Genomic DNA, 20,766 nt, shown 5'->3' with positions numbered 1-20,766 from the left:
TCTTTTTGGAGAAATGTAGAAATTACGATGCCTTTTTCTAGGAGGAAAAAAAAAACTATTCTCTAGGCTCATAAATAGTTTATACCCCCTCAGAAGCTCATACAACATTATCTGATATTGTTGAGAATTGTAGGAGCTCTCAGTTCTGTCCTCTCCCAAGGCCAATTAACCTGTGACCTAGCATATGGCATGCGGAGTGCGAACTTGGTTCCCACCAGAAGAGAGTTTGGCTTCGACACCGCTGAAGAGAGCTGATTATATGACAAGAAAAAGATAGTAGAACAAGCAGAAATTTTAGTAGCCAGTTCATGTATGAATTTAACTTAGGAGATAGGGGCGAGTTGTGCTTTATATATCCCTTATCAATAACAAGGGCCTGCTACATTCGAGATCACCTAAATGTAGGTAGCCAATGCTCTTTTCCAGTTGAGTAAATCCAAGATTTGGAATACACACTACCAGAAGTCTGGCTCAAATTACCATGGAAATTTGAAAAATTGTATGGTAACAGCTCATTAGCAACCCTGCTTAGACGCGGCTGATGCAATTCACCTCCAAAAACACAGTTCAAATGAGATGCAAGAGCTACAAGAGTACTCGTCAGCAATAGACAAGAAAACATTCCAGACAAGTTCAAAAAGAATAACCAATTTCAAGATTTTAAACATGGATATAAGGCTGCCCAGGGGCCCTGTCTGAACGACCAGCCAATGGCGGGCCTGGGATTCGGATGACCAGAAATACGCCCTGGATCATTAGCAGGCCTACCTGAGATTCAGAGTGCACTTTAGCCGACAGTCTTTAAAGCAGCTGAAATGGAGACTCTTCCCACAAAGGAAAAAAAAAAAAAGGCGAATAAAACAGAATTAAAAAAGCAGCTGATTGGAAAGCAACTGAACTACCGGGGCATTATCTCACCAAGGAATACTCTTGCCAGGAACCTGGTGATCATCAAACTCATTCTGGAACAATCAAGGAAAGCCTTCTTGGCATCTAAGACAGCTCTCTCTGATTTTAGTCCATAAAACTTATGCAGAATGAGATGCGCACACAATAGAGTGACCCTGCAAACACTCGGCCATCGACCACAGAACCACATTGACTGGCCACTGACCACTTTTTAAGAAAAAATTACCAAGCAAGAGTTACTGTGAGCCAGAATATAACAGCCTCTAAGTAATGCCACAGAATCGGTTGGAGAACAATGTCTAGAAATACTTCAACATGCATTCACACTCAGATCGAGAAAACAAGCTCATGAAAAAGGTAGATTTGATCGTGTCTTACTTATTGATACATCAAGTTCAAACATTGAGAAAAAATTGCTAAGCTTAAATACCTTACATGAACAAATGACGAAAATTAATGCCATAAGAATAAATTGCAGCAATGGGGAAGACCACGGGAATTCATAATTGAAGCATGAGCTCAAACCAAACATTCCTGGAGGTATATTCAAGTGTATGAAGCCCTGCTTTTCTGATCAAACTGCAAAAAGCATCCTCTAGAAAGGTATCCTTCAAAACCTATGGATAACTTATCCTCGACCGTTCATGCTGAGGTTTGAGGTATATTTATGTGTATCAAACCCTGCTTTTCTGATCAAACTGGAAACAGCACCCTATGGAAAGGTATCCTTCGAAACCTTTGGATAAGCTATCCTCTACAGCACATGCTGAGGTTTGAAGACAACCAAGTGAACTATGTTTATTCATTTCAGCATGGTAATCTACCGTAACATCAATTGGACTCATAGCTAAGTCAGACTCCCAAGGTCTAGCAATGAAAGTCTGCTTCCCTCGCTTGGATTTCATCACATGATCTGAGCTTGTTGGGTTCTGTAAACGCTTTGATTCTTCCTCATGGTGTTCACCAGCATCTGCAGGAGACTTCCTCTTTGATCCAGGGAGCAGATTCAATCCTGCAATGCAATCAATGACCGATAAAAACAGCTCAAATAGGGATCTGGATTTGGGTTTTGCATTCAAACTATTGGAGTTCCAGAGAAGTATAAAAATATTACCACTGAAAGTGTTAGATATGCTAGGTTGTGCTTCCATGTCAGCACAACTACAAATATAATCCCGAGTTCTCCAACTCCTGGAGTGGCTAGTTCTGCATTTGGAAAAGAACATCATGTAAACAAGAATGGCAGGAAAGAAACTTCCAGTTAAGCAAGAACAGGCATGCAGGCACTAGTAACATTCCCAAAAGATTGCAAGGAAGACTGAAAACCAACAACACAGCTCAAAATCCATGACAGGGTAGTTATCTCGCTGCTTGAGAACAGCCATATATGCTGACACCGAGAACCAGAATGCAGCAGCTAAAAAGAGAAAGGGGGGGGGGGGGGGGGGGTGCGGGAGAGGGACAGAGAGAGAGAGAGAGAGAGAGTCACATATTCTCCAGGAGATGCATAGCCATATAAAAGATGATCTTCCATGTCCCCCGGTTTCTAAGATTGATTTATGGTTATCATGAAAAAAATATATTTTCAAGAAAACCAGACAATTATTATCAAAAAGACTAGTGAGATAAGTTCTGACCGACTATCTTTTAAACATGACCTTTTTTTCCCGACAGTTTCTCCAGCTAGATTGTTCAAAACTCCCGCATCCCAAAAAGTACTAGTTTGATCTTGATTAGATCATCTCAACATATGATAGTTTATACTCTCCCACTATCTCACTTTGAGTATCTTTTTCACAGGACTCAAAAGGTAAAACATAATCTAATCTTTTTCACTTTTGTGCATCAGTTTTTGAATTTCCTTTCTCCTGAAGTTTAAAATTCAAAATCTTTTCAGGCGAAAGAACTTGCGTTGGTATTAATTAACAAGCATCATGTCAATGAAATTTATTTTTCTCAACCAAAGTTTGAAAAATAAAAAATCATGAAGATTTGGAGAAAATGTTGGGATTGATGCATAATTTTTGTGCATCAATCATGCAAATATCTTTCATGAAGATTTGGAGAAAAAAAATTTATGGCTCAAAAAGCATTGTGACAAATTAAAGGTCTATTTTTAACTATCTTTGCATAACTTTTTCTGCTTTCTACTATTTTGTCATGCACCAAATGCTTATTTTTCTTTCTTATTTTAAACACATTTTAACTGAAGTATAACTTGGGGATCCATCCAAGAACACCTATTTCCACCTACCATCCATGCTTCCTTCATACACTGTCCTCGTGTCTTTGTGATATCATAGAGGTTAACTTGCTGATCCTGAACAGAATGAAAGAGAGCACTTCTAGAGACCTTAGATGACGAACTTCTTTACATTTTGTTCCTTCTCCTGACTTTGTTTTATTTTATTTTATTCACTTTCTCACTTGTTTAGATTTGCATGTGTATCAAATCATTTTAGCATTAAAACCACATATTTTCTTAAATATACCTAGTGCAGCTGAAAGACTATTCTGGTTTTGGGGATGGTGAGGTGAGATTTTCACATATCTACTTCCCCTAACCCCAGCAGCCCAGCCTGATGCGTATCATTATTTAGTTTTTATTTGGGTTAGTTTAGAGTAGATACTATACCTTCCATAATGTTCTGATCCATTGACCTATACCAACTGGATATGTTAGTTCGTGCATTATTGGATCAACTGAGTACAACAAATTCAACCACGAGATCATGAGGTATTAATTCTGTGAGTGTTGGGTCTGCAGTGACTTCAAGCACATATTGGACAACACACACGAGCACATATATAAATAAACAAATATAAGCATCAATCTCACATCACACATCCAACGTCCCATTTTGAAGGTTGACAAGTTCAGCATGTGACAATACCATTATTTTTCAAGATTCAAGTTTCTAGCACGAGTCTCACACAAGGGTGTATATACATCATCGCATCTACAAGCAATAGGAGAGATTATTTATCGTACCTGTCAAAGCCATTGCAATTAAAGGGTGTCAAGTTGGAGTTGACTAACGAGGGAAACAAAAGGATTAAGAGGCCAGATCAGACTGCTTGTTTTTTGAAAATAATAGATATTCTTTGGCCTTGGGACATAAAACAAAAGTATCAAAACAAGTCAGCCAGATTTCCTTCCCTCGCTCTAAAGCCCAGAGGCTTGGATGGCCATCAAGCTACCCACTTCCATGTGGGAACTTTAAAAGGAAAAAAAAATTGTAATCAAGACAGACAAAGATAATATGATAGATATCAGAAAATTTGAGCAACCAAGTAAGGCCACCAGGCACCAGTCTTTCCTACCTTATAACACCTCTATTATTTTTGGGGTCCTGTTAACAAATGCCTCCGGAACATCTATTAAGAGCAATGCCCTAATTACTTTAAACAACATGTCAAAATTTAGTTGGAGGACAACTTTAATCTTCTTAAAACAACCTGTATTTCCTAATATAATTTATTCACAATTAGAGTTCCCATATAACAACTTCATAGTTCCTATTGTGCTTCACTAAAATAAATATCAACTGCTCGTATGATGACAAAAAGAGCAATACACGGGTGGATTGGTGATTGAGATGGAGATATTTAGAAAATCTTAGAAGACATGAAAAGACAGTTGATAACTAAAATGCCAATTTAATTGTAGCTATATAACCAATAGAATTAAAACACATTATCACTGATTAATGGGGGCAATCACCTTAACGATGCTCCTGGGGCATTCATTAACATCTCTCTTATTTCTGACCACAGCCTAGAAGGAAACTGACGGCGGGATCTTCAAATTCTGTACATGCAGACAAGAGTCCATCACTAGGACACTATTTTTTCCTCCATTCCATAAAAGCTGCAGCGGTGGCTCAGTAACAAATGAAAATCAATTGGAATACCACATCGGTCCATTCCAGTTGCGACCGCTCACCAGATTTCACACCATATGGCGCACTACAAGCAAAAGAGTGTGAAGTTGAATTTGAGCCTTCAGATTCTATTGATTACGCATGAAATCTAGACCGGGATATTTGCATAATAGGTACTTAATAGCCGTGCAACTCACAGCTCCTCTATCCATATAATCTGCCCCCAATCAGTTCCTAATATCGAACATAAAACCTTCTACAGAGATATCCCACTGGTCCTATTTATAAAAAGGATGATAGCATCTTCTAGGGATTTTCTTCTCTCCCACATTGAGCGTCTGCCTTTGCAACTCTCCTTCCCATGCTACGAGACTGCATGAGGGACAACTTTCAAGTGTTTAGGGCTGCGCTAGAGAAGCATTTCCAACATTGAGACTCGAGAGGTTGCTAATCTCCTCTATCACATTGAGAGGCAGCCATCTGAGGATTCTCACTCCTCTCCTTGGTCCAATGTTGAGAGGCTATGAAACTCTTCTTTCCAATGCTATGCCATTGGAGATCCTTCCAACATTGAAAGACTCATGTTTTGTTCTTCCATGTTGAGAGGCTTCCATTGAGGAAGGGATTGATCTCCCCCCCTTCCCCAATGGCCACAATACTGTATGCAGCCATCAAAAAGAATAAACCTCCTTTTCTTGAAGGATGAAGTGCAGACAGGATTTCAAGACAAAGGTGGGGTTCCCCTTCCCCACCCTTATCATATTCTCCAGTTCACTTGTATGGCAGGTTTTCTTTCAAGCACGCCTCAGCTCGATATCTTTTTGAGGCCACTAAGGTGATTACCATGATTATTGCTAATCATCTGCTAAATGAAGATGATAATGGTGCTTACATAGCTTGCCTCAATGGGTGACATCTTGCTCAAGCATACATGCTCTTTATCAACCAAGAGCATCAAAGCATCATAGGGCTCTCCATGTATCTTTATTGGTTGCACACAACCTCAGCATAAAGGTGTGAAGCAAATTTTGCTTTACCCGTGTGTACCATCCCATACCAAGCATATCATACCGTATCGGTACCAAACCAAGACTCAGGGAATGCCCCGAGTGTCGATATGCCCAACCAACCACTATACCAAGCGTACCGACCACTGTATCATCATGGTACTACAACAAAATCTAGTACCTAGATCGCGAACCTTAGTCCCAAATAATAAAACCTTCCAACCCAAAGAAATGTGGATTTCAAGAGTGAAGCCTATGATCTCTCAGGACCATGGTGAATATTTAATCATCAAACATATGCTCAAGCAGGTTTCAAGACCAAAACCAGGCTTACATGGATCATATGTGCCCTATTGAGACTTAACAACTTTGATCCCGTAGGACTATTCTCAGGTACAGACCAACCCCCATCATGAGTTCAGAAATGGAAAAGACGCCGCTATGGAGCCAGTCCAAAACTTTGATGATGGGTTCCTGAACAAAGGAGCTTCTGCTAGAGCTTCAAAATGGCTAATGACAGTCATAATTTTTAAGAAAAAGGACATTTGGCTTCACTAGGTTAACATTTTAAAAGATGGCTCAGACCTGACCTTATCCAAAGCCCAAGATGATCCATTTTGGGTCAGACTAGAACATAAACACCCAGATTCATGAAAGTGGACTTGGGACCAAACCCAAACTTCGTTAAGTTCGATGCATGGCCAAGTTATCAGAATAATTGCATCAGATGGACTGAGATAAGAACTTTCATCTCAGCCAGGCCACAATCAGGCATAAATCTGACCTATAGTGATCCTTTACTCAAGCTAGTTGAGACCTGATTCAATAAACCTTCATCTGAGTTGTGATCCCTAAGATGGTTAGTCAAATGAGTTCATAGAGGAACTCTAACCATAGCTTAAGTAGCTAACAGAATATAAACTCTAAATAAGTTGATATGTCTTAACTAACCTTGACTTAGAGGCTTAGTCATTAACTTTAGATGATCAATCAAATGGGTACCAATATGAACTCTGACCATGATGACATCACAATTAGGCTTACCGACAAAGCAATCTGTTGTCTCTGCTTTCTTTTCGGATTCCAAGGATGAGTCGGCCGATCCTAAAAAAATTTATGAGTCGGACCTAATCATTCCAACGTGTCACAAGTGGCATTAATGAAATTTTCTTTTTCTCGATTTACCTCAAAGTATCCATTCATTCGATACTCATTTGCTTCTATTTTCACTTTCCGTAAGCGAGTCCTGGCCCTTTCGAGCTGCTCAATGGCCCCTCTATGTAATTCTTTAGAATTCCAAATAGTACTCAAGATCCTATGTTTTAGATTATTTAATTAAGTACAATGCGTGAAGGAAGGTGAAGGAGAATTATCCCCCGGAACATTAGGTGGTATGGCGGAGGTCCGCACCCTCTAGGACGACTACCATAACAGCATCTAGGAGGAGACAACGAATCATCAGAAGGAAGCCGATTGTGGTATTGCCAAATCCCGAAAAAGGTCACTAAAAGACGACAATAGAATGAATGAGAAAGAAAGTGAATTTGTTTGAACCACTAGGGGGTTGCATTTTTCATGAATTTCCTATTTCTCACACAATGATAGAACTTCGCTTTTTTTTTGAAAAATCGATAAATCAAATGATATTTCTATTCCAATTTTTGCCACTTCTTATATATATAATTTGTTATTTTTTTATTTTTTTGTTATTAATTTTTATTGTTCTTTTCGAAAGAGATAAGAATTGGTGAATCGGAATCAATTATTAATTATAAAAAAATCTTAGCAAAAAAATATGCAAATAAGAAAAAAAGTAGATGATAGAAGAGCCCGAATTCCAAATGAACAAATTCAAACTCAAAAGAGATCTTTCTGATTCTCAAGAATAAGGGGCAAAAGGATTGATCAAGAAAAATTTCTGAAGTAGCAGCTCGTAGACCACCTAAAAAGGAATATTTTTTTTCGATCCATATGTTAACATAAAAAGCCCAATACGGGCAATACCTGAAATGGTGATCCAAAAAGAAAACACCTATACTGAGATCACCTAAAACAAGGCAATACCCAAAAGAAATTACTAAATAACTTAGTAGAATTGATATGACTATTGTAAATGGTTCGATAATAAACAAATGAATATCTTTTCTAGATAGGAGTAGGTCCACCTTAAAAAGTAATTTAGTCCCATCTGTTAGAGCTTGAAGAATTCCTAAGGACGAGGAACTATGAGATTGCCTCTTTCATTCTGGTGACATGGAGGGATCGTACCATTTGAGCCTTTTTTTCATGCTTTTTCTAGAGGTCTGGAGAAAGCAACAATCAAAAGGATTTTCCAAATCCTCCCTTTCCGAAAGGAGGAACGTAAAATTCTTTTTCCTTTTCGCAAGGACCAGGAGATTGGATCTGGCTTTAAGAAGAATGCTTGGTATAAATAACTCACTTCTTGGTCTTCACAATAAGATAGCTAAAGAGCAGCAAATTTTCAAAGTTCTTCTAATGTTGTTGTATGGAGAAACTTTTCCCCAGAGGAAATTTTGGAGCGAGTGATAAACCATCAGATGGCTAACTCTAGTCAACATGATAAATGGGCTTGTGGAACCGACATGGGATACAGGAGCTATCATTAATGAAATTAGGTGCTGCTTGGGAAGCATTCATAATCACAGGGTCACCGTGTCTATAGGGAATATAATCAAACTACTGACTAGACAGCAAATTTTAGATCTTCTGATGGTATTGTATGGAGAAACTTTTTCCCAAAAGAACTTTTGGAGTGAGATAATGACATGTCTAACTTCAACCAACATGACAAATGGGCTCATGGAACTGACCTGGGATATGAGCTATTATTGAGGAAATTAGGTGCTGCTTGGGAGGCTTTCATAATGACGAGGTCACCATGTCTATAGAAAAATATAATCATGCTGCTGACTAGATAGCAAATTTTTGAAGTTCTTCTAATGTTGTTGGATGGAGAAACTTTTTTCTGGAGAAATTTTTGGAGCAAGTAAGCTGATCAGATGGTGAACTCTAGCCGACATGATAAATGGGCTCATGGAATCGACCTGGGATATGAGAGCTATTATTGAGAAAATTTGGTGCTGCTTGGAAAGGTTTTGTAATGACAAGGTCACCATATCTATAAGGAATGTAATCAGGCAGCTAACTGAACAAGAAATTTTCGGAGGTCTTCTAATGTTGTTGTATGGAGAAACTTTTTTCCGAAGGAACTTCTAGAGCAAGTGAGAGTTGATCAGATGGCTAACTCTAGCCAACATGATAAATGGGCTCGTAGAACCAACCTGAGATACGAGAGCTATTATTGAAGAAATTAGGTGTTGCTTGTGAAGCTTTTCATAATGACAAGGTCACCATGTATATAGGAAATGTAATTAGGCTGCAGACTAGAGCAAATTTTCGGAGGTCTTCTTCTAATGTCGTTGTATGGAGAAACTTTCTTCTAGAGGAACTTTTGGAGAGAGTGAGAGCTAATCATATGGCTAACTCTAGCCAACATGATAAATGAGCTTGTGGAACCGACCTAGGATACAAGAGCTATTATTGAAGAAATTAGGTGATGCTTGGGAAGTTTTCATAATGACAAGGTCTGGCAACACGTTTGCTCTCCCCTGCTTGCTTCTTTTTGTTCGATGCTCCGCTCGCAGCCTCCCCTCCCTTGCTTAGCATTCCGCTTGTGATCTTGGAAGATTTTGAGAAATACGCCCGACAAAAAGAAGAGGATGAAATTTCAATGAGTTCGGTTCATAAGAACTAGAAAATCTAGTTTTTCATTTAAAAAAAGTACTTTACTTAAGAAAAATACTTTTAGCAGTTATCTGCTCCACACTTGACCATCCAGCATTTACCGAAGGCACGATAACTGGTACACTAGAGGTGCGTCCTTTCTGGTCCTCTCGTACTAGAAAAAGACCCTCTCGATGTTCTAACGCCTGCACTGGACATGGACCAAACTGTCTCACGATGTTCTGAACCCAGCTCACGTCCTTTCGTTAGATAAGAACATATTTGATAAACACTAATAACTCTTGGATAGAGTATTAGAACGAAAAGATCCATTTGATCAATTTTGTTTGACAAAGAAAACAAACGATACATTTTGACAAATTCAAACCTTCTCAACCCCTATTCATTCACCGATCAACCGACAATCGATCGGGCGGGCTAGTTAGGAAGGGGTGATTAGCGGAGAAAAAAATCATTGAAAGATAGATTCTACTATTTGGTCAAGATGAATGAGTGGCCGTGAAGCATACTTAGGAGGAGGTTAAATTGACCCTTCCCCGAGTCAATCCAATCAGAAAGGGAAGAGCCCGTAGTCTAGACTGCATCTCGGGAGTTTGAAGACTATCCCATTTCAATCAAAATTACAAGCAGGTATCTAACCTTCCTTCCGGAAATCCAATCCCATTTTGTCTTTTTTGCATCAAAAGCAGCAAGCCGAAAACCACTGAAACCCGGTGCATTTTTTTCTGACCATTTGAGCCCGAGCCTTTGCTTTCCATGGTGCCTTTGCCCTCAGATTTTTTTTTGCATGGTCAACAAGTTATGGTCCACCTCCTATCGGCTACTAAAGCTTGAGTATCAAACTGCAGAAAGCTTCGGTTCAAATGCCTCAGTACCCGCTTTATGGTGTTGGCAGATCGACAATAGTGTATGGGGTGTTCTATATCAATCCATGGGGGCTCTGGCCATAGCCCTCGCCTTCGCATCTTTTGTTCCCGCTCTAGCTAACCAAGCTTACATCATTCTTCTTTGTGCTTCATGCGCTTCTTATTATGGAGTAGTACCTACTTTCGGGTCAACAAATGAAACAACTGCCTCTCCCTCTCTCGTCTATCAATTATTTTCTAATAATTGTTGTACCCCACAGGTCACATTTATTTGCTACCGACAGTATCTCGACCCTTACCTACCAAAGAATTATAAATATTAGGCATTTGCCCAGGAGAAAAACGAGATCCAATACTGGGCCAATAATTTGAGCGATACCCTAGGTTTTTTTCTTCAAGTGTGGAAACCATAGGACTAGAAGGAGTAGGATCGATTCTCATAATCATAATAAAGTGAGATATGTCGAATTTTTTTTTGGAATAGTGTCATGTCAAATCGAAAAAAATGTCCGATAGCAAGTTGATCTGTTAATTCAAATAGGCAAGGTTAAATCAAATGGGTTACAATACTTGCCCAATGCATATAACTATTGAGTATTAACCATGCAAATATCCCAAATACTTGGAAGCGTATTTGCATTTTACTGAATGAAGGCTCAGGCTTGTGTCTTCATACTAACCTCAAATGGTTGTTTTGTAAGTATCAAAAATGGTTTTGGATATCATTAGAGATTCCAGTATGAGCCTAAATCTAACCTCCATATTTACACATAATCAAATGTATATGCATGATCCTAATCTCCTGGACACAGTTAATATAATGGCTTCCCATATCAAGCCCCTTAATATTTCTATAACAACACTGCATACAGACCAAACTATGCAATTATCTTAAGACCCTTAAACACCAACTATACATAAAGGTATTTTGGTCATTTTACAATTTTAAAGCGCTCTTATAATAATAGACTCACATTCATATGCATATTAAATACTGTATTACGACTATTGGATGGCAGACAAAAAGCACAGCAGACAAGCAACAGATGCATACAAAGCTAGCAGCTTGTATTGATGGCAACTCATTCTGTATCAAATATAGATTGCATTTGTGTTGATGTTCTAACAACTCACAAACACTTTCAGGATGAACTATATGCTTTGTCTTCTGTTTCATTTGATGGAAGTTAGAATTCTCAGTACAAAAAATTGGACCTATTCTCATGAAAAAGCTCTGATTTAAAACAATGCAAGCCTGCAGTAAGTCAAAGTATATAGGATTTTCATTTCTTTGAAGCAATCAAGTTCAACACACTTTAATGTCAAGATTTTTTCGGCTGAAGTTCACAGCAATTCAAAATCCAAAGAATTGCTCTGTAAATACATAATCTCTCTTCTGCAGATTTTCCCAGACAAATTTAGTTGCTCGTGATAGGGGTTGATACACTGTGTCAGATGTAAGATTTTGCTTGATGATATATAATTTTTCAAGCCATGTGAAACAAAATAAGGCAAAGGATACTCTGTTTAAGTCCCATCCTAGGCAGCAATAGCTCCAGATAAATAGCATTAACAATTAAACTAGTGTAAGTAAAAAATAAAAATCATTAAAGGTGGTATTGTAGAAGGAAGTCTATATGGCATTCACCACATCATACAAAGTTCATTGGAGAAGGAAGACAAAGTCATCAATTGGAGAAGGAAGACAAACCTGTACATATGCTCAACAAAGTCATCAATCAGAACAGGCCAGGCACCTAGCAAAAAAACAAAGGAGTTTAATCATGCTTTAGGATTTTCTGATAGCATATCACATTAAGAGACAACTTATGACAATTTAACACTTCATGATTACCTTTCGGATCATAACCTTCAAGATCTTCGTTTACACATCGGCTAAAGGCCAGGAGTTGTTGCCATGTATCCTCAGATATATTATGACGTTGATGTTCCTAAGTTCAAAAAAATAATAATAATAAAATAAAGACATAAATGAATAAATAAAAAAGGTGTTTAGCAAACTTAATTGTTTTGGGGTCCCAGATTAACAGGCCAACAATACGTATGTTTGTCTCTGTGTATCCGTATGCATCTCTCCTTTTTTATCAAAAGCTATCAGGATTTATTACAGAATTTAGAACATAACTCAGATGCTACTGACTAGAGAATGGAAACATTTCAACATTGTAAATCACTGTAAAATTTCACATTCAATTTTAAAAGTCTATTACTAATGTTCAAATGATTAATAGCTAATAGCAAATCTTATGAAAGGTACATTGATGAGGTGATATGTGAAGTAGTTCTTTGGATGTATGCCAAGTCATCCTTAGGAGTTCATACGTATGGGATCAAGATGCAGTCTTCTATGGATGGTAGAAGAAGTATCATCTCGTAAAAGATGGGAAGAAATTCATGATCAATGCTTCTAGAATGCAAGGATATATAGACCTTGCAACTGCTGTATAGGCAGAGCGACTTGTTAATGCCTGCAATAAATTTGTGATGATGATACAAGAAACTGATGCCACTCTTGATAGACCAAGATCTTGCCCCTTGGTTCCACATATTGATTTACCAAGATTAAGATCAAGGAGAAGTCAATGTCGTCATCATCAGCAAGGACGAACGGTGAGGAGCATCCCTACCATGAAGTCTAAATGCGAAAGTGAGGAGAGTGGTTCACTGGGATCCAAAGGCAAAGAAGATCAAAGCTGGAAATCATCTTCAAACAAAGTTAAGTGGTTCAACCACAAGATGGGGAAGCAGGTGTTTCCCTACCTTCAACACTGATGTAGCAAGAGCTAAATCCCCCTACCTTCATCAAACTTGATGTGATCACTTTGGCCACTGCGAGTAGGGCTGGATAAGGTACATGAGCGACATCCGCCACATTGGAAGCCGAAACATGTGCCAAACTTTCGGAAGCCACAAATTGGCCATACAACGCCCAATTGAGATGATCTTTTTTGAATTTGATAATTTTTCGAGATTTACCACATCACGCCACCCCCTAAGGAGTGCAACACAACGAACGAATAGATCCAAATTCCATCATTTGGGTTCGAAAATGGGTCGGTCAAACCGAATTTTTTTTAGAAAAAACTTTGACCAGACATATCTCACAATACAAGAAGAATTAGGTAGAGCGATAGTAGGCAAAATTGATGTAGGAGTCGAAATCTATCTCCTATAAGGCTTTAGCTTTTTTGACCTTATTTCTACAAATCATGTCTAAGAGGAATCCGACTAGAACTGTGCAAACATAGACCTCACTATTACAAATAGAGATTATGTATTTCAATTTATGAATCATCAATGAAAGCAAAAAAGGACGTAAACCCCACTTTCGCCAATCTTTTCCATTTTTTCATTATTTTTGATAGATTCGACTTGAGGGGTTGAGGGACTATTCCTCCCCCCAATCGGATCAATCAATACTAAAACTAGAGCCGGTCAAATACCGGATGAGTCGCCAAGCCCGCTCAAGCCCAGCCCATTTTAGATGAGCTTGGGCCTAGTTTTTAAGCCTAGAGAATCAGGTCAGGCCTGAAATTTGAGCCCACCCATTAAACAAGCCGAATTTTGATTTACATCGACCTGACCCAAGCCCAACCCGAACCCAATATTTATATAATATAATATGTACTATATATTATATTATATTATATATTACATAACAGAAAATATAATATAAAATATCATCTTCCTCAATCCGCGTCATCTTCACCTCATCTTTGTCGCCCTCTCCTCCCTCTGCGTGCCCATCCATCCTCCCATCTCCTCCCCAATCCCTCTCCCACCACTCCCTCAAACCCCTCCCCCACCTCTCGCCCTCCTCCCCTCCCTGCCCCCACCACCGCTCCAAACCAACCCCCCTCCCCGACGTCGTTGATTGGAAAATAGTAGAGACCAATTTAACAAGGAAAAGCAGAGCTCCTCAGGGCCACTAAGCTCGTGGACTCATATTGGCCTTCATCATCTCCACTGTTGGTGTCGGTGTCGGTGCCACCATCGAGACTCTGAAAGTCTGAACACTAGGTTTGAAAGGGGACACGATTTGAAAATTTTTTGTTGACGATGAAGAGGTCATTGGTGGCGGAAGAATGGCCAGAGCTTTTAGCTTGGGTCTTTGATGGGGATAATCTTGGGTGCTTGCCTCCACATCGTCGCCGCATCCGCCTTTGCCTTTGCCGCCGCACGAACTCCTCCCGCTTCTTTACCTACCGCCAACCGCACCCTCAACTAGGGCTCCACCAACCTCGTCTTCTGCGACATCATCAAATCGGTTCGCCCCCTCACCATCGTCGAGCTCAACACTTTCCTTGGCGCCTCCGCCCTCCACATGGCCGCCATCTCTCGCAACCCCTCCTCCCAAGCTAATGAGCCAAAACAAGGAGGCCCGAGGGCCTAGCCCAGAAGAAACCGATAAGTAGTGGGCTCGGGTCTAGGAAGTAAGCCTAGAGGCTGAGTCGAGCCTAACTAAATGACATGGCACCTTAGGCCAAGCCGGCCCGAATCAAGCCCAACCCAGCCCGCCCGCTGAGCAACTCTATAGTAAACTTACAAATATAAAGAAAATGAGGTAGACTTATCTGTTCATATTACCGCTCCAACGGATCAACATTTTGCAACTTTAGTAGAGACTCTACAAATGTGTATGAATCAATAGAGTGATATCTGGCAGTCCCTTTGTAAACAAGACCCTCTAGTATGTTTTCTTCCAACAATTCCATGCGGTTGCTTTTTCCAAAACCGGTAATGCAATATAATCTCGTGACAGAAATTCTCAAACTCTTTCAAATAATCCATCAACTCTACATCCACTTCAATCAATAATTAAATGTTGGACAATAACCCTAAGTATTTCCAGTTAAAATATTTTCCCAAATGGATTTCAATTAAAGTTTTCCTATAAGAATATGTGGTAGGATGGTAGAAACTCATGCCAAAACTTACAAAGTGCATTCGAATATTCCATTAACAGAACATATAATTCTGAAGATAATGGAAGTTAGTTACAGGAAATACTTTTTTAATAAAAGGTTTTCTGTTTGATTTTATTCAAACATCGATTTTCTTAAAAAATCAACTGGGCTGAAAATTTCACACCGGTCCTTACGGCAGAAACTCAATCAGATGTCCCCAATTTTTGTAGAAAATTTTATATGGAAGCAGTGATGACAAGAAGGTAGTCAAGTGACCCAAAAAGTTAAAAGAACATATATAAGCTCAGATGTATAAGAAACCAGGGTAAATTTTACAGCTGTCACCAAGGACTAACTGAAGAAAAGCAGCTGAAGAGTGCTCATGCCTTCATCAAGCATTTAAAATTTTCATACCTGAACAAAGTTACACCATTGATTAAGCAATCGAAACCTTCCATTCAAAACTAATCTCCAGGCACTTATGGCCCTATGTACAGCTGTAAAATATTTGAAAACACATAAATACTAATTAAGATAACAAAGGAACATAAATTGAACATTAGCTTGGTTATTTTTCTTTTTGCTTAAAAAAAGGATCTAAGAAATAATCTTACTGATGTTCTTCTGCCCATTTTCACGGCAAAAGAAGAAGACAAAATCATAGAAGCAATTGAAATTACGAGAATCTACCTGCAATATAATAACCAGTAATGAATTTTTATAGGTACAGTAAGAGTAGGTAGCAAATTAAAACCCAGCAAATTAACTACAAGCTTGATAGTCTTCCAAGAAACATAACAAAATAATTAACACTCACAGACAAGTCAAGGCATGACATAAGCTTGTAAAGGTCATTATAAATTGCCTCCCTGAAAACCAAAGATCATGATGAGATAGTGAAAGAAAGGGGGAAAAGCTTCTGCAAGAGCTAGTGCCACAATAGACCCAGTGATATCTAAGCTATGCAAAGAACAAAGGTGCATGTGTATGCATGCTGAGATCAAAAAATAGTATATGGGAACAAAGACAATGGAAGGAAGAGATAAGTATAATAATTCTAACACAAAACATGCTTATGGGCTGCACCGTCATCCATCGACCAGCTTGGATTCCAATAAGGCCCTGTATCAACACTACTGACTAGACTGTATACAGCAAAACTTGCACTGGTTAATATGTGGTTATTACGCTTGATCATTTATCACGATACCTCTTTGAAATTTAAAACAGAAGTAGTGACTGATGATCTAGGTCTTTCACTCGGCAAAATTTCTGGTGATGAACAGCATAAAGGGCATTTTATTGAATAGCTCAGGTTCCCATGCTGGACCTATGTTGAGCGTGGTGTGATGAAAATGACCACCCAAGTTATAAATAAGTTTGTCACATGACTACCTACCATGCACATGGGCACGCACACTTGATCATGTACACATAAAAACATGCTCAAACAGTGCAAAGGCTTGGTCTCCTCATTTAAGAGCTTACAAAATGTAGATATAAAAAATGAATATGTAAATATAATGTTGAAGATTATACATATCCCAACAAAAGGACATACCCTGCTTGCCCTCTACACTCCAATGATTTGGAAAGCACAGCCAACAATTCCTTTGAGGTAGCATGGTCATTTCTTGATAAAATATCTATAGTTGAATAAAATCAAGAAAAAATTCAGTAAGAAATGAAATGCCTCAACAACAATTTTTAGTGTTCCGACATTGTATGGGAATATAGGATGCACATGATCAAGTCAAATTGATATGACACAATAAAAGAGAAAACAGGCGTTTGGATGCATCCACACATGAATTATAATTGGGCTCCAGCATTACCCATCAAGACATATAACTACTGCTCTCAAACCTGTGTTTCACGACAAAAAAGCATGCTTCACAGTATGACAGCAAAAACAATTGATTTATATAAAATAATGTCTTCTAAGCTCAACATGAAAAATGAAAGACTCCAAATCTTGTACTTCACTTAATATCCAAAAAAAATAGTGACAATTGGGTGGCAGCATTGCATATAGACAGTATAAAAATATATAAAACAAAAGGTCAAAGGTCATATCCAACATACAGGTTATAAAATGTAAGAGGTTAGAGCTGTAGAACACGAAGAAGCTACTTAAATAAGACTTGCTCATTCCTGGCTTCAATTACTGATAGCTGTTGTTCTTGAAAGTGGAAATTTTAGTAATCCACTTAAATTCAGGCCACCTATATAATATATTTAATTGACTAAAAATCTATCAAATTCTTTTATGTTTGACAGCATAAAGAAGCCAATAAACCCTCCAAAAAACCAATTTGTTTTCCGTGAATAACTCAATCAGGATTGTTGTGGCTTAAAATATAAATGTGGTTCCTCAACCAAGTTGCCCAAAAATCCTTCATCAACCTATCAACCCGCACTGTTCCATTTCAAGTTCTCATCAACAAAAGTTAGCATGTCAAACACTAAATTGCATCTTGTATTGCTCCACTTAATCATCAAACCTCCTCTACACAACCCACATCTCCAAGACATGAACTTTCCACCTCTACACATCAAGTACAGCCCCAAGAGTACCCAAAGCCCTAACGCACCTCCACCGGCCCAACAAGGGCACCAATTTCTTCATCAAGAAGCAAGATTCGCAACAAAACCATCCAAAACACCGCACGCTCGTTCAAATTCCGGGAACATCAAACAAAAAGAAAAGCAAAACCAAATCCAATCCCGAAAAAGAAATGATAGAAAGAAAAGGAGAAGAAGTCGAGACAAGAAGAGGCGTCCAGCCGCTCACCGCAGTATCTCGCGTAGATCTCGAAGATATCGAGCCGGTGGGGAGAGGAGAAGCCCATGGATCGGCGAGGGATCCACGAGCTAGAGTTCCGAGAAGGGTTCTCGATCGCGAGAACCGGAACCCTAGATGGAAGCGGAGGACCAAAACCCCCTTTCTCGCCCTCCGATCTCGAACGGGAGAAGCGGTGGTGACGTTGGTGGCGAAGCGTACTCGAGGTTATCCCCTCCCTCACGTGAGGGATTTTATATCGTCGGCCGCCGGGGAGCTGAAAAGGGGGGGGGGGGGGGGGGGGTTTGTACGGAAGACAGACGTGCAAGGAAAGGTTGGGATGATCAGAACCGTTTAAGTTGGACGGTTCATGATACATCCTTTGTACGGTCGTGATTTGATTTGATTCGATGTAGGTATACGATTATTGGGGGGATGTGTTTTTTTTTTTTTTTTTAAACGGCAGCGCATATAGCCTATCGTGAGTACATCCTACCAAATCAAAAGAACGTAAAGAGTACAATGAGGACGGAAGCTTTGCTATGGACGTCCACAAGAACTCCTCGCAATATCGTGCAACATAGGAGGCGACTCAGTCTGCAGCCATTTTCGCCTCCCAAAAAGCATGCGCAACTTGATGCTCGTCTAGGTCAACAAAGCATTGGGTGGGGCGAAACTTTTTTTTTTTTTTTAGAGACTGTTATTTGATCTTAGCTTGAAATTGAACCAGGTATTTAGACTTGGAAAAAATTATATTCAAGCTCAATCTAAGACTAGGGGTGCCATTGAGTTGAATTTCAAGCCCAAGGTTAGAGTTCAAAGTTTGCTTGATCGTACCTAATTACGGCTCATTCTATTTTTTAGCAAAAAATATACAAAGCCCCGGTATTATTTCATTTAATTGGACATTCTTTCTACACTTTAGGTGCTTTATTTCCCTCGCAAACTCTACTCCATATGTAATGGAAAAGCTATGGAGTCCAACATGCGAGTTAGAGATGCATGTTGAGCTAGGGTAGTACAACGGCACGCTCGAGCCAACCGGCATTATAAGAAGGTTGGTCTAATATTTCTATGGGTTAGGTTGAGCTCGTGTTAAAATCATGGCTGGGTCTAAAATCAGGCCAAGCTTGAGGCTCTAATAACCAAGATGGGAGGAACAAGTTACAACCGTGTATGTACCATCACAAATTCACGCCCATGAAGGTGCCAAGTTGTTCTCCCAGACAACTATTATGGAGAATCATTCATAGGATATAAATGTAACTCGAAACTTTAAATCATTTGTTAGCTTATGTTCCTGTGGTCAGAACCGTGCCTAGTGGCATCAATCTCAAGCCAAACTCAAGAAGATGTTAGTGTCGGTCTTTGGGATCTACATGCAATTTCTCTACAAGATAGCATTTGGCCTTTCAGCTAATTTAGAAGTTGAGGTTAATGGTTTGATATTTAAGTATACTATCATGAGAGCAAATCCAAGATACTGATTGGAGCTTCAGAGGCTTTATTTCTCTAGTGAAAAGGGAGCGTGCACCTTCACTATCACATAATTTGCAGGAAAAAATGGAACTTGACAATATCAGCATGTATGCCTTTTTGATTATCAAGCAAACTCCAAAGAGAGAAAGAATTTGACACTAACACTTCTGTATCATCTCTCTCTCCTCTAATTATTTTAAGCTTTGTGAGGAAAAATCTTATAGACAGGCAATCTTACTGCAAGATTTTATATCATGCAAATTCTCATAAGGAGTAGGGCAAGGTGGTAGTATTGTCTAGCTCAATATTCTTGAATTTCACTACAACAAACTTACGTGCTCATCTCGGTCCTTATGATGTTGCCTTCATCATGATATCACCTACCTTTTGAAACTAGCCAAGAGCAATGCTAATTAAGTTCCAAAATATGTGACATGGCATATAATTGCTTAGTGTGTTGGCACTTCTTTATTCATTAGGGCCACAACAGTGATACTCATTGTGCTTGTGCACATCAAAAATTCAAAAATCATGATACCTAGTAGAGGATCAAAATAGAATTGCATGTGAGAATCATGATACCTAGTAGAGGATCAAAAAGGTACTAAGGGTTAATGTAAAGGAAAGAGATTCAAATGCAGCTACTCATTATTACGGCAATTAAATTCAAAACATCCTAAGAAACTTGACTTGCACCCAAGTGGTACAATTTATCTTATATTGCAAGAGTCCAACTACTTTATTAAGTGGGTCAATTTTTTATTCGAGCAATTTCTCTATATAGTTATATAATGTTATGCACCATATTCTAAGCAAGAGAATATAATGTAATACAATTGTTTGTTCTGTATTGTTTGCTTGAAGTGAGAAAGATTTAGAAAGAGATGTGTATTGAACTTCTAATTCTAAGAAGAAGAAAAGTTTGGATCCAAAGTATTCCTCCCCTCTTCTCCATCTCCACTCTCTTCCTACTTTGTTTCCCCAATGATTTTCAAAATCAAATAGAGACTACAATTGATGAAGAAGACAGATCTTAGCCAAACCAATCTCCTTAGAAACCCTAAATCCGATCACCTAAATGAAGCACGCTGCCATGCATATGACCTCTCAAATCATCATATTTTTGCAATGATACTTCTCCCATTA

General features: G+C 38.9%; 1 protein-coding gene across 2 annotated transcripts; it reads right to left on the bottom strand.

Moving 5' to 3' along the window:
• Window positions 1-1,258: 1,258 nt before the first annotated feature.
• On the bottom strand, window positions 1,259-18,409 carry LOC103700374 (defective in cullin neddylation protein AAR3-like). 2 transcript variants are annotated; one of them, XM_008782322.4, is made up of 9 exons: window positions 18,154-18,409; window positions 16,921-17,005; window positions 16,177-16,228; window positions 15,974-16,049; window positions 15,774-15,856; window positions 12,287-12,383; window positions 12,143-12,188; window positions 2,024-2,115; window positions 1,259-1,921 (listed from the first exon to the last, which is right to left on the bottom strand). In XM_008782322.4, the coding sequence occupies exons 1-9, from the start codon at window positions 18,209-18,211 to the stop codon at window positions 1,584-1,586; spliced, it is 927 nt and encodes a 308-aa protein (XP_008780544.3). In that variant the 5' UTR covers window positions 18,212-18,409; the 3' UTR covers window positions 1,259-1,583. The 2 variants fall into 2 exon arrangements, with proteins under 2 accessions (XP_008780544.3, XP_088564928.1); XM_088708802.1 differs by lacking the exon at window positions 16,921-17,005 and having other exon boundaries at window positions 18,154-18,365.
• Window positions 18,410-20,766: the final 2,357 nt, after the last annotated feature.

This window comes from Phoenix dactylifera, chromosome 12 (genome assembly GCF_051530095.1).
Source record: "Phoenix dactylifera cultivar Ajwa chromosome 12, Ajwa_hap1_PhDact_Kaust_v1.1, whole genome shotgun sequence".
Lineage (NCBI taxonomy): Eukaryota > Viridiplantae > Streptophyta > Magnoliopsida > Arecales > Arecaceae > Phoenix > Phoenix dactylifera.
The sequence above is the reverse complement of the archived record's forward strand: the minus strand, read 5'-3'. Positions and strand labels throughout refer to the sequence as shown.

Excerpts from the sequence above, each read along its gene's own strand:
- LOC103700374 (XM_008782322.4), bottom strand. The coding sequence starts at position 18,211 with ATGGGCTTCTCCTCTCCCCACCGGCTCGATATCTTCGAGATCTACGCG. Across the intron at positions 16,050-16,176 it reads TGTCATGCCTTGACTTGTCT|GTAGATTCTCGTAATTTCAA; the intron begins GTGAGTGTTAAT and ends ATTATATTGCAG. Across the intron at positions 1,922-2,023 it reads CATATCTAACACTTTCAGTG|GATTGAATCTGCTCCCTGGA; the intron begins GTAATATTTTTA and ends ATTGCATTGCAG.